The sequence below is a fragment of the Pantherophis guttatus genome, chromosome 1, assembly GCF_059756535.1.
Source record: "Pantherophis guttatus breed Tessera chromosome 1, ASM5975653v1, whole genome shotgun sequence".
Lineage (NCBI taxonomy): Eukaryota > Metazoa > Chordata > Lepidosauria > Squamata > Colubridae > Pantherophis > Pantherophis guttatus.
Window position 1 is genome coordinate 96,828,162 of NC_142063.1, and position 13,477 is coordinate 96,841,638.

At 34.0% G+C, this 13,477-nt stretch overlaps 1 protein-coding gene across 10 annotated transcripts in view; it reads right to left on the reverse strand.

The window, feature by feature from the left end:
* USP47 (ubiquitin specific peptidase 47) overlaps positions 1-13,477 on the reverse strand; it is a 58,255-nt gene that overhangs the window by 16,828 nt on the left and 27,950 nt on the right. For 6 of the 10 annotated variants that reach the window (XM_087878723.1, XM_034417093.3, XM_034417090.3 and 3 more), the window contains 7 exons: positions 8,497-8,592; positions 8,249-8,401; positions 7,520-7,687; positions 5,706-5,837; positions 2,398-2,474; positions 1,488-1,543; positions 586-698 (listed from right to left, as the gene is read on the reverse strand). In XM_087878723.1, the coding sequence (XP_087734849.1) occupies positions 586-698; positions 1,488-1,543; positions 2,398-2,474; positions 5,706-5,837; positions 7,520-7,687; positions 8,249-8,401; positions 8,497-8,592 (795 nt within the window). The remainder of the gene's footprint in view (positions 1-585; positions 699-1,487; positions 1,544-2,397; positions 2,475-5,705; positions 5,838-7,519; positions 7,688-8,248; positions 8,402-8,496; positions 8,593-13,477) is intronic. The other 4 variants (XM_087878720.1, XM_034417092.3, XM_087878715.1 and 1 more) reach the window with 1 other exon arrangement.

Here is a 13,477-nt window from a genome sequence, read left to right on the forward strand (position 1 = left end):
TTTTCAATCTACTTGATAGCATACTGAATTACAATGTTCTGTGCATGAACATTTTTGTTAGAAAAGAGATATTCAACAATTAAAAGAAAAAAATCTGGAAAACATAATCATCTTACATGCTTTTACATTTCAAAGACTCTTTCAAATCAGCAAATTATATCTCACAGATAATACTATATCAATGAATAAACAATACATATGATTCTGTTCAAAAGGTGACATGAACAAATGAAACACGGTATTATATTAGCAAAATTCCAGAATATGTATTAAGTTACTTTATCTAGGTTCTAAAAATATGCATTTTCAAAATTTCTAAAATACATCAAAAACATAAGCCAAGTGCAAAGAAAAAAATATTTTTAAATTTTAATCCATTTCAAGTGAAATATATTGACTTATGTGTTATGCCAATGCAGCCTATAATCATAAACCAGACCATTGCTGTCAGAAACTTAATATTGTCCACCCAGTTTAGAATTAACCTTGTTTAATAAAGGGTTTTCTCCATCTAGCAATATGTATAAAATCATCTGCTCATCTTGCTCTAAGCAAACATTTGAGGTGAAATGTGCCAAAACATACCTTGCAAGTATTGCGTTCTATTTCACGCTGCCTCTTTTCTTGTTCTTCCAGTTCCTTTTCTTTTTCTACTAATCGTTTAATATGCTCTGGATATTCATTGACTTCTAAGAACTCTATTAATGCAATAAGAACATGAGCTTTTTTAAAAAAATACTTGGTTTTGCAGTATTTTGTTATTTTGTAAACGAATCTTACTTTAAATTACACATACAACTTTAGCCTGAGCCGTAGACCACTAGCAGGCCTGTTCGGAAACGGGCCGTTGAAGCAGCCTGCGAGTGTGCAAAGTTTCATTTGTGAATGAAGTTCATGAATAAAACCATTCCCCCTCTGTTGCCTCCACCATCGGTCCACAGAACCAACAAGTTTGGGGACCTTAAGGAATGCTGTCTAGGAGTATTTGTGAAATGGACGCACTGCTAAAATGGACCCACTTATTCTCTTTTACACACACACACACACACACACACACACACACACACACACACACTTTATGCATAGTCTATATATATTAAACTACTTATCTACTTAAACTACTTAAAAATAAGCACATATCAACCAATAAAATCTATAGCTCAGTGCATGAGATTTAGTAAACAAAACACTGCTTTACTCTTTCTTCAAAAACAGCTAATCTGAACTAATATACTTCCAACAGTCATTTTACCTCCATTCCAAATCCATGTTCAAAAAAAATTATTTGCTGCAGCATGCTATCAAATTCAAAGAGGAAAAGAAACCTATATATGTCTTCCCATTAATTTGGATTAATTTTTCTCCTTTCATGAACTGGAGAAAAGAAAAGCAATTTAGCTAGGTTTTATAGAAATGAGGTGATTCAATCACATTAGAAATATCATTAAAACCACAATCAACCTGTGAATAATGGAATGTGTACTTACTTGCATTTCTAGTTGTATCCTTTAGTCTATATATAAGCATATATGCATTTGTCGAGCTATTGCAGTGATATAAACAAACAAAAAATAGTATTTATATCTTGCATGTTAAAATACATATGCATTTAATAGCCCAAAATAAAATGCATAATTACATCTTAGTAAAAGTAATTATATGCATTTAACCTTTATAATCAAAGGATCAAAAAGCACATTATTCAAATCCAGAAGCATTTTTATAAACCTCAAAGAATAATTCTTAAAGGTACAAGAGTTCTCTGCTTCAAATGTGTTACATCCCATTTATCAAGGCAGAAGATCTGGAGCCTCACTTTTCACAAAATGATAAAAGCACAGCTGCCATTTCAAAAGTGCCAAATAATCAAGGATAATGCTGGATAATGAAAACAGAAGCGCACTTATAGGTGCTACACCAGGCTACTTATAAAAGCAGCTGGACTGGTCTTGGCCACAATATATCTGCTCCTTAAGGCTGACTTCCTGAGGCAGAACCAATCACTCTTGGATTGGTATAGCTGAAGCTCTTCCAACTGCCATTCTGGTCACAGTTGCCAGGACGATACCTGCTTTTCTCAAAGTCTGTCAATCTGCTGTAGGTCTTCAAAATGGAGGCTCCCCCATCTCTGTGCTATGGACTGAACACTGCTTTCAACATGCTGAGATATTTTTTGTTCCTCATTTTGAACAAATGTCAAGGTATTTATGGATTTTATGTTGCTAGTTTTTAAATGACTATATATAGGCTTTTAAAGGTTTATATATTTGCATTGTAAACCAACTGGAATCATTTATGAATGTGCAACATATACATCTACTAATTAGTCACTAAAACAAATAATTGTATTAATCCATTAAAAGGGCAAAGTTAAGCAGCTACAGAAGTACAATCTACCTTGCAAAAGCACTGGAGTAGTAGCCACGACTTCCAGATGATCCACCGTAAGTTTTCTTAATGTCTTCATGAGTTATCTAATTGGAAAATTAAGGCGATACACATTTAGTATATTTAAATGAATTGCATATTTTTAATATAATATTCCAGGAAACATAAGCAAGCCATACATGGAAATCATATTTCTCTGTGAACTTGAATATATAAGCAGAGAAAAAGAAAACAGGATATTGCAATGTTGAACAATGGGTAACCTCCCACAAAAAGACAAAATCTCATGAAATTCTTTAGATGAATTTGATCTTTTAAGAGTTTTAAGTTTTTTATTTCATTTAAAGTCATGGCATCTGCATTACAGTGCCATTTTCTTCCATCTCCTGAGTGATAGAAGAGTAATATGGAGTCCTTTAAAAATATGTTTAGTTATTACCGTATTTTTCATAGTATAAGACGCAACGGAGTATAAGACGCACCTACCTTTTTTGGTTGTTTTTTTTTTAAGTTTTTTTTAATTTTTTAGACAAACACACATACAAATATACAATGTATTTTCTTTGAACAGAGTATTTGGCTGGTTCACAAATTTAAACAGTGTTTAATCATTTCAATTAAATTTATAATTTCTATATTTCCTTTTTGCCATATTTATTCCTCATCTATTTTTTTTTAAAAAAACCAATATTACCCTTCATTCTCAGCTCTAATCTTAATCAAATTCAATTTTTCCCTTCTATTCTATATTATACCCCTTCCCATTGTCATCTATTTTTATATCCATCCTCACATTGATTAATTATTTAATATTACAATTGTTTAATACAAATTCAACATTTTTATATAAATCAGTTATAACTATCTTTTTTGTATATTAATCAATATGAACATGAATATTCCAATTATTTCCATGCAATCCAATTTCTTACAAATCAATTAATTATATTTACCAATAATAATAAACCAAATAATTTCCCCCATATATTCCTCCAAACCACAACTTAACTATTTCTGTTTTCAACACAATATACAATTAATAGTATCTCAATTATTACAATTCCCTAGTTAAATAGAGCTTTTTTTCTTTTGTGTTTTAAAATCTTGAACTCTCCTCTTTTGCCCTAAATTTCCCATTGTTTGCACCTTCCTTTTTTGGTGAGCAAAAAGAAAAATAAATCTCTCCCTGCCTCATTTTGTTACGTTGCAGCAAAGAGCCTGCTTTACTTTCAGTTTCGTTTTTTCAGCATAGCTAGCAGAAAAAAAAAATCTGCTCCAGCACTCTTTGCAGCTAGCAGCAGAGCCCTGCGCATAACAGCTGAGAGCAAATCAACTGAGAGTTGGGAGGCCAATCTAATCAACTTGTGCTATTTAACCTATGCTGAAGCTGAAAGGGGCTATTTTTTCTTGCTGTTTGTTTGCAAGGAGGTAACTGATGCGAGGCACAGGCCAAAGGGTGGGGGCCAGTGGGTGGGCAGGGCTACTTCGGTGTATAAGATGCACCTAAATTTTCACCCCCTTTTGGGGGGTAAAAAGATGCGTCTTATACTCCAAAAAATACTGTAGATACAATCAGCAATGTATTATGCAGGTAAGGACAAAGTGGAAGCCTTATATAAAATAAGCAAAACTAATATGCGCAACCATTATAATATATACCAATCAGCAGAAGTTTCCTCTCTGAAGAATATATTCCATTTCCCCCTTCCTTTGCTTCAGCAGATAATTAACATATTTTGTTCTCAATCTGCCTGCTAATCTTTCTCTCCCTTCCTAATGATTTCCTTAGCTTGCGTAATCTTGAATTTCCTTTAACCATGTTAAAGCCACAGAGATGAGCCTGGAAAAACCATGCAGTGACTGTTACAAAAATATGTCTTTACCACCCGCAAATAAAGAAAACATTAGGAAGAAATACAAACTTTAAACTCCCTGGAGTATAAGAGGGAGGAAAAGGAACATCTAGTTAGGCTTTCAAGATTCTGTTATTAGAGCCTATCTCAATAAAAGCCAAGTTTCAGACATTGTCAAGAAATACAGCGAAATACTGTGGACATAATATAGTTAGACTTCAGCAAGGCATTCGACAAAGGAGACCACAACTTACTTCTTCGTAAGCTAGAAAAAAGTAGGATAGATAGCATCACCACCAGATGGATTTGCAACTCGCTAACAAACCGTACTCAGCAAGTAGTCCTTAATGGATCTAAGTCTACATAAAAAGAAGTAAGCAGTGGGGTGCCACAAGGTTCTGTCTTAGGCCCAGTATTCTTCAATATTTTCATAAACGACTTAGATGAGGGAATAGAAGGTGAACTCACCAAATTTGCAGATGATACTAAGCTGGCAGGAATAGCTAACACCCTAGAAGATAGGCTCAAGATCCAGATGGATCTTGATAGACTTGAATACTGGGCCCTATCTCACAAAATGAAATTCAATGTAGAGAAAAGTAAAGTCCTACACTTAGGTAAGAAAAACTAAAAGCACAAATATAAACTGGGGGAAACCAGGCTTAATGGCAGTGACTGTGAGAGGGATCTTGGAGTCTTAGTGGACAACCAGCTAAATATGAGCCAGCAGTGTGCAGCGGCAGCCAAAAAAGCCAATGCAATCCTAAATTGCATTAACAGAGGGATGCAATCAAGATCAAGGGAGGTACTAATATCACTCAATAAAGACCACACCTAGAGTACTGCATCCAGTTTTGGTCACCACACTATAAAAAAGATGTTGAGACTCTAGAAAAAGTGCAGAAGAGAGCAACCAGTATGATTAGGGGACTGGAGGCTAAAACATACGAAGGATGCAGGAACTGGGCATGGCTAGTCTAGTGAAGAGAAGGACCAGGGGAGACATGATAGCCATCTTCCAATATTTGAGGGGCTGCCACAGAGAGGAAAGGGTCAAGCTGTTTTCCAAAGCACCTGAAGGCTAGACAAGGAATAATGGATGGAAACTGACCAAGGAGAGATTCAACCTAGAAATGAAGAGAAACTTTCTGACAGTGAGAACAATCAACCAATGGAACAGCTTGCCTTCGGAAGTTGTGGAAGCTTCATCACTTGAGACTTTCAATAAAAGATTGGCCTGCCATTTGTTAGAAATGGTGTAGGGCCTCCTGCTTGAGTGGGAGGTTGGACTAGATGACCTATAAGGTCCCTTCCAACTCTAATCATTTAAAATCTGTTTCCTGACCTAGCCTACTTTGGACAAGCTGATGCCACTTTTTAAATCTGCATGCAGCTTAAATTTAAATCTATATGCTGTTTTGTTTCATTATAGACATCCTTGTTGAGATCACTATAATAACTTACCTTGCTAACATGCTGATCATTGAAACTGTACCACTGATCATCACTAAAGGATTTTATGCATGCATAATAGTGACCGCCAGCTGCACTTCCCGAATGAACCATAACAGAAAATAATTCATATAGTAATGAATTCTGTACAATAGAGAAAATAGCAAATACAGATTGGTCAGAAAATATTTGTAACATTTATTTAATTTTTAAAATTCTTACTAAGTAATTTATTTTTCATACTATTCATATCTCATGCCCTTTGATTTGTACTTAAACCCTCAAATGTTAATACTAACATTTAAAAGGACCTCTTGTTTCTTATCCTATTTATATCAGAGCATATTTATTGCAGTCACATTTTGTGAAATAACTAGCTCCCCTGACAAGAAACAAACTAAAGCAAACAAAACAAATCTGAACATTTATAAGAATATTTAAGTAGTAACAAATTTTATAAATATTAAATTATCCCCCCAAATCACTCTAATTCTAATATATCCTGCTCATTTATTACTTATATTATTACTTTTAATAATATCTGTTCATTTTTATTTTTTACCATCTCTTTGGTATTTTAAGCAGCATCTTGCTATGGTACTTTCAGCAATAGCAATTGGCCCCAGAATGTATTTCAGCAAGTTGGATATGGCTATGAAAACCAACATTTTATATTACACTTTTGTTTCTTCCCTCGCTGGGAATTGTTAGCTAATACTATTTCCAGGGGTGAAATCTACTTACCTTCCTTACTGGTTTGGAAGCGCGCGCGCATGGCACATGCAGGCGCAGACCTTCTGCGCATGTGCAAAACCTTCTGCGCATGCGCAAAGGTAAAAAACACATTACTTCCTGGTTAAAACCAGGAAGTAATGACAACCGCATGGGTGGGCGGAGCTTTGCTCTGCCATCGCTACCAGATCGCTGAACCATCGGCCAAGATCGCTACCAGACCGGGCGATCCAGTCCGATCCGAGAGCATTTCCTTTACCTGCTATTTTCCTTTACCTGCAATTAGGCAAAATAACTGCTGCTATTTTAGACAATTTTCTTACAGATGAAATCAGCTACTGACATTCATTGTTCTAAAATCATGTAATTCATGTTCTCATTATGGTATTGGTAAAATGTCTCTTTTAAGATAGATAGTTGTCTGTAAGACAGACGGGCAGACAGACAATTGACATAAGGCTATCTCTATTACAGGTAGACCTTGAATCACAACCACAACTGAGTCCAAAATTTACGTTGCTAAGTGAAACATTTGTTAAGTGAGTTTGCCCCATTTTACGATTTTTCTTGTCACAGTTAAGTGAATAATTGCATTTGTTAAGTTAGTAACGTGGTTGTTAAATGAATTTGGCTTCCCCATTGACTTTGGTTGTCAGAAGACTGCAAAAGGTAATCATATGACCAGGGACACTGCAACTGTCATAAATACGAACCAGTTGCCAAGCATCGGAATTTTGATCATGTGACCATGGGGATGCTGCAAGAGTTGTAAGTGTGAAAAATGATCATAAGTAACTTTTTTCAGTGCCTTTGTAACTTTGAATGATCACTAAATGAATTGTTTTAAATCAAGGATTACCTGTATGTGGCCATGGGTGTTTTTTTTAAGCTTTAATGGTCTCCCCTCAGGTTATTTTGCAGTTAATTGAAAAATCAGTTAACACTGTACTATCAATTTACTGACAAGTTTTGGTAAGACAAACAATATTTTGTGTTACTGTGTACAATACTTAGTAATAATTCTAACAATGTAACTATGTAATAATTTTACCTTTAAAAGGCATATTGAAATAGCATAAAATTATATAAGGTACCTTTTCATTGACAACTTTTGAAATTCTTTCAGCAGCACTATTGTTTTCAAGACATATTCCTTCATCAATGCCATCGTCATTAGAAAAGTCATTACTCATCTGATCACTGTGACAACTGCCTTCATTCTCTGCTCCACTATCAGTGCAGCTCTCTGTTTGAGGAGACTTCTTAAAACAAGTTATAAGGATTAGTTTATAAACAATAAGGATTTGTACAAAGTAATTATCTAAAGACAAAATTGTAAGACAAAATAATTGTCTTACAAAATAATTGAAATTGTAAAGTGGAGTCAACAGTGCATATCTGTGTACAATGAATTCCTTTGTAAAAGTATGCTACGGACTTATTTTAGTTAAACAATGAATGGATCCATATGTTCTCTCTTACTATACACTAATACTTAGAGATGAGCACATTTTACAAATAGACAGCAAGGAGGCACTTCAGGAAATAAAGGCCTGCATCTTCTCCTTATTGCTTGGTACCTTGCACTACTGCATGTGTGTCTGTATGTATGTGTAGCAGTCACAAAGAAAGTCTAGGTTTTACATTTAAGTTTAAGTTTAAGTTTACATTTAAGTTTGAAAGGGGAAGGAAAAGACAATACACAACAGTTGATCCTGATATTGTGAATAAATTTCAAATTAATCTGATATGAAATAAGTTTGTAATTCAGAGTCAATTAAGGTATTTCTTAAAACATAATCCAAGTAAATACTGATTATTACCTCATCTTCAATATCAATGAATGAGCCCATATCTAGCTCTTCAGGAAATGTCATACGGTCGTTAAGTTTTATCCTATGCATAGTGGTATAATCAAAATCAAATCTTTTTAACTGCAAGGTCAGCAAATAAGGAAAATGCAAGAATCGCAATCCCTGTAAGATACAAAAGGAAACAAACTGTCAATGATTAATTGCATTTCATATATATTAATACACCCACCTTATTATTTAGATTAAAACGTGTTTACCTTTCTTGCATCACATTTCTTCTTGCATCGTTCACAGAAATACTGATTGGCACCATCAAGGATCTCAGGCTGAATAAAAGCATGTAGAGCTTCCTCCTAATCAGAAATTTAAAAAAAAACAGCTTTACACATTGTGCAATATTTAATAACTAGACATCAAAGATTCTTGAATTTTATAACACAAGCCAGTGAAGAAAAGTATCTAACAAGTGATAAGTTCTTTTATATTTTCCCTTCAGTAAGCAGCCAAATCATGATCCGTAAAACATTATTTATTAAATAATTTATGGTTCCTATGTTTAGATATTGTAATGTAAACGATCAAAAGCAAAATCTGTTATCTTGCACATCACATTAAATCGCAGTGGCATAGGCAGTCATCCATCCATCAGTTCCATATCCTCAGCCATTTGATTTAAAGCTGGTTTTATTTTAATGGGAACAAGTTCTTTACCAAATATACAGTATATTTTTAATTATTAAAATTCTATCTATTCTAGAGAATATTTCCACATTAACCTGAAAACTTAAGTGCTGAATGTATTTCTCTGTACAAGTTTCATTAAATACAACTAAACATCTAGAAACTATAGCATTTCCAACAAATTATGAATCCAGTATGTAGATTGCATCTTTTCACAAAGGGACACATGAAACAATCAACAGCATCTTCAAAAAAGGGAAAGAAGAAAACAATAACTACTTTTCTTGGATATCCTCATCAGCAGAGAAAATAATGGCAAATTAGAAACAGAAGTCTATCAAAAAAAATAATGTACACTAACCAAGTGCTCAAATACCAAAGTAACAAACCAACCTTCCACAAGAGGAGCTGTGGGACAAGCACAAGTGCACTGGAGCAAACTAGAACACTAGAAAAGGAAAAAGAGTGCCTATACAACATCTTCCATGGCTAGCCATGAAACTTTATCAGGTAGAGTGTGACCACACTCCAACCACTACAACACAGCCAATACAAGCTATAAAAAGGATAACATTGCCAAACATCAAAAACAACTCAGAAACCACCAACAGACTATTTACAACCACATGGCATCATAACATGCAAGCCAACTAAAGCCCTCCAAAACATCTTAAGTAAATCAAGAGAGAGCCACTAAGTCGGACAGACAGGTAGAAGACTAGCAGAGTGCATCCAGGAACATCAACTAGCAATCAGACATCATGATGAAATCTCCTTAATGACACAACACATGGCCAATTTAAGCAAAGTTGCAGTTGAGCATCCTAGACAAAGTTAAATCCAAAAACTCTAGGGAATTCGGGGAAGCCTGGCATTCAGACAAATCAGTCATGAGTAAGCACATAGAGATAAACAAGATAAACAAGTTCTGCATACCATTCAAGGAAGGCAAAAGCTAAAAAGGAAACAAAAAGATCATAACACCTCCTTGCCAGCAATCAAACCCCAGATAAACAGGAATTAACACCAGTAACAAGCAGTAAACAACAGTCTAATCAAGGAACTACTAAGGAGAAAATAACATCTTCACCAACATTGAGAAATCAAGGGTATATAAATAGATACCAAACCTCACTCCATTCTAGCAATGCTCAGGGAACACCAAGGATTATGCATTTGTATATTTGTGTGTGTGTGTGTGTGTGTGTGTGTGTGTGTGTGTGTGTGTGTGTGAGAGAGAGAGAGAGAGAGAGAGAGAGAGAGAGACAGAAAGAGAAGGACCGAGAAAGCGATATCTTATTTCCCGAAGTTTCTCTATAGAAAAGCTTACCTTTTTACACTGAAGTATTCCTTTTAGCATTAGGTCAATACTGCTTATCCTTATCAGGTTTATAAAATATATGTTTGGAATATTTTAATTCATGGCTTTTTTTAAAGCATTTTTGTATTATTTTTCTATCATTTTATCAGTAAAAAAATCTGAAAAATGGATGCTAAAGGATATTAAAATATTTGAAAAATCCTTTAAATATGTAATTTATTATCTTGCAAAGCTTAAATGTGACTGGAATATTTTGAATACTTTGTAAAAAACACTTAACCAAATGTCCATCTAGATTTCAATGCAATAACCCATTTTTTCATAACAAATCTTTTTAATAATGTTATATCAAAAGATACTAATTAATATGGTGAAGAAAATTTAGTGTTGTTCTAAATTCAATTCAAAACTATTAAGACACTGAATCAGATAAATGAGAAAGTTGAGAGGAAACCAGGTTCACAACCTACATAAGAACCTTTGCCCACAAAGATTAAAACAGACACATTAGCCTGCTATCACTGTGTAAATTTCAAGGCAAATGTTATCATTAAAAATAAAATAAAATAAAAAATAAAATAAAATCCTGTGACTCAATTTCTCTCATCAACAGTTGTTCCCTGGAGTCTAAATAAATAAAAGGGGGCTTAGTTGGGCAGAAGACTCACCAATTGCAAAATGACTGGTGCACAGCTTATAAGACTACTATCTAAAGCATGTTGTTTGATGGATCCCACTTTGGGAGGAGATCAAGGATAGGGGAAGGTCTTCAAAAAGCCTCCAATTCACCCCTTCTCCCTCCATTTCTGAGAGCTCAGAGAAGCACTAAGAACAAACAAAACAAAACATTTACAGCCCTAGCTTTTTCACATGGGTAAGAATTCTGTCACTGCTGAAACAGAAGACACTTTTTAAAAAAGCTCCTAACTCCAATAGCAGAGCAGAGGTGGGATGGTGGTCATGAGGCTGAAGTAAAAAGTAAGATGCTGCTATAATTTTCTATGATTGCTCTTTAAAACAAAACAAAGCAAAAAATCTAGAAAACGCATACTTTATCTAAAAACCATGGTATGGAAAAAAAAACACTTTTTGCAAAACATTGTTTTTTATCAAAAGGAATTGCTACTGAAAATTCTAAAGTGCATGCCAATTTGAAGTTTGACCCCACATTATACATATTAAAATCTAAAGCCAATATGCACATTTCTTACACATACTTCAGAAATTTTGATTGTAACTATGGCTTAAATATTTTTAGGGAAAATGTACTAATTACAATTCTTTAGTTGTGCATACCATAATGTTTATTTTTTTTCTAGAAATATTGAGATAAACAAAACTATACCTCTTTAATTAAGAAGTAAATGGTATGTGAATGACTGAAAAAATAGGCATGTGAAATTTATGTAAGCTCTGTGTGATGTGCAAGTCAACAAGGAACCATACTGTGCTATATAGACACACAAAAAAAAGAAGTGATGCGCCTAAAGATCTTCTAAAATTAGATAAAAATCCATGAATGGTAATGCGTTATTTAATGGCTTTATTGCTTACCAAGGAGAAAATTAAACCAAGTATTTTAATCTTTTTACAGATCACCTTTAAAAAAACATATTTACATAGTTCTTAATAATCTTATTTTTCATTCTGGTATTTTTTTTAATTTCTAGCAGCTTTGTAATTTTATAATTATAAAATGTGTAGTTTCTTTAATTCTTTTAGTTTTATATTCTTAATAGTCCATGAAATTATCTCTATAAATATACAGTCAGGACCAAGTATTTACTTCCTCAAATCAAGTGCAACCAATCAGATCCAAATTGCTGTATTGCTCTCATCTGCAGATCATATTAATTGAAATTAGTCCCATTGAAAAATCAGTGGAGTTAGTGGCAGACATAAAGGTAAGGAAGACTCCCCCCCAACAACTTAATGGGAAACAGTATTCAACTAACACCGATAATGATTTAATTACAAGAGCAAAATGTAACATTAACACAGTATTTATTGTCTTATAATAAAATTACACAAGCTACTGTAATGTAACATGTCAATGCAAAAGTCAATGCACAAATTGTTGTGATAAGAGACACGGACTTCTTTTTTTTTAATTGTTACAGCTTCTGAATTCTCTGAAAAGTCAGTGTGTGTCAGCCCCAGAGCAGACTAAGAAACAGATATCATGTAGACCTAAATCTCTTAGGACAGCTATACTGTAGTTAGAGAACCTTATAAGTTTGAACATGCTTCTCTTCCTCCCTTTTATCTCCACAGTCTTTGCCTGGACTTATGCCTTATTTGATTAATGTCAATTATCTGATCTTTCCTCTGCCTTCCTTTATACTCAAAAACTTTTTCTCTCTCTTTCCACCCCCACCCCCATTCCCTCATGCATGTAGATGGGATGAGAGAAAAGTAAAGTGACTTTGGAAGGTTTTAAAACTTTCAGGACAGGTCTTTCTGAAACATTCCTATACTGTTAAAGTATAAAGCAAACATTATGTAGAAAGCAATCATCATGTGTTCAACAAACTAAATTTGTTTGAATTTAGAAATTTTGGCTTAACGTTGTTATAAATCTTGTCTCGTTATGTAAGATTTACTACTTCTGGCTATTTATAATGTCATCTTAGTTTTTCTATGATATTCAAAATGGCACTTCGAAAATCTAGTAGGTCTCTTTTTAGACTAGATCTAAATATGCTTAACAATGTGTTCTTAGGGCAATTACAAATAGTTCTTGACTTAGGACCAGACTGTTCAAAATTATGATGGTGCTGGAGAAAGCGAGTTACGACTAATTCTTCCACTTTCAATCACCACAGCCTTGCAATCATGTGATCAAAATTCAAATGCTTGGCAACTGCCATATATTCATGACAGTTGCAGGTTCCCAAAGTCACATGATCACCATTTGTGATTGTCACAGAGGGGTTCCAACAAGCAAAGTCAATGGGGGAAGCCAGAATTACTTAACAATCATGTAATTCTCTTAAAAACCATAGCAAAAAAAGTTGTAAAATTGAGCACAATTGTTTTAACAACTTTGTTTTAACAACTTCTTAGTGAAAGAAGTTCAGGTGTCAATTGTGGTCATAAGTTGAGGACTATAACATTTAAAAATATTTACACAAATATATTTCCAAAACTGGAAAATTGTTTGTAACCTTTGTTCTAGGTAAATGTTTAGGCAAGCGATTAGATTGTTTAGTACCTGTCAGATTAAATCTGTACAC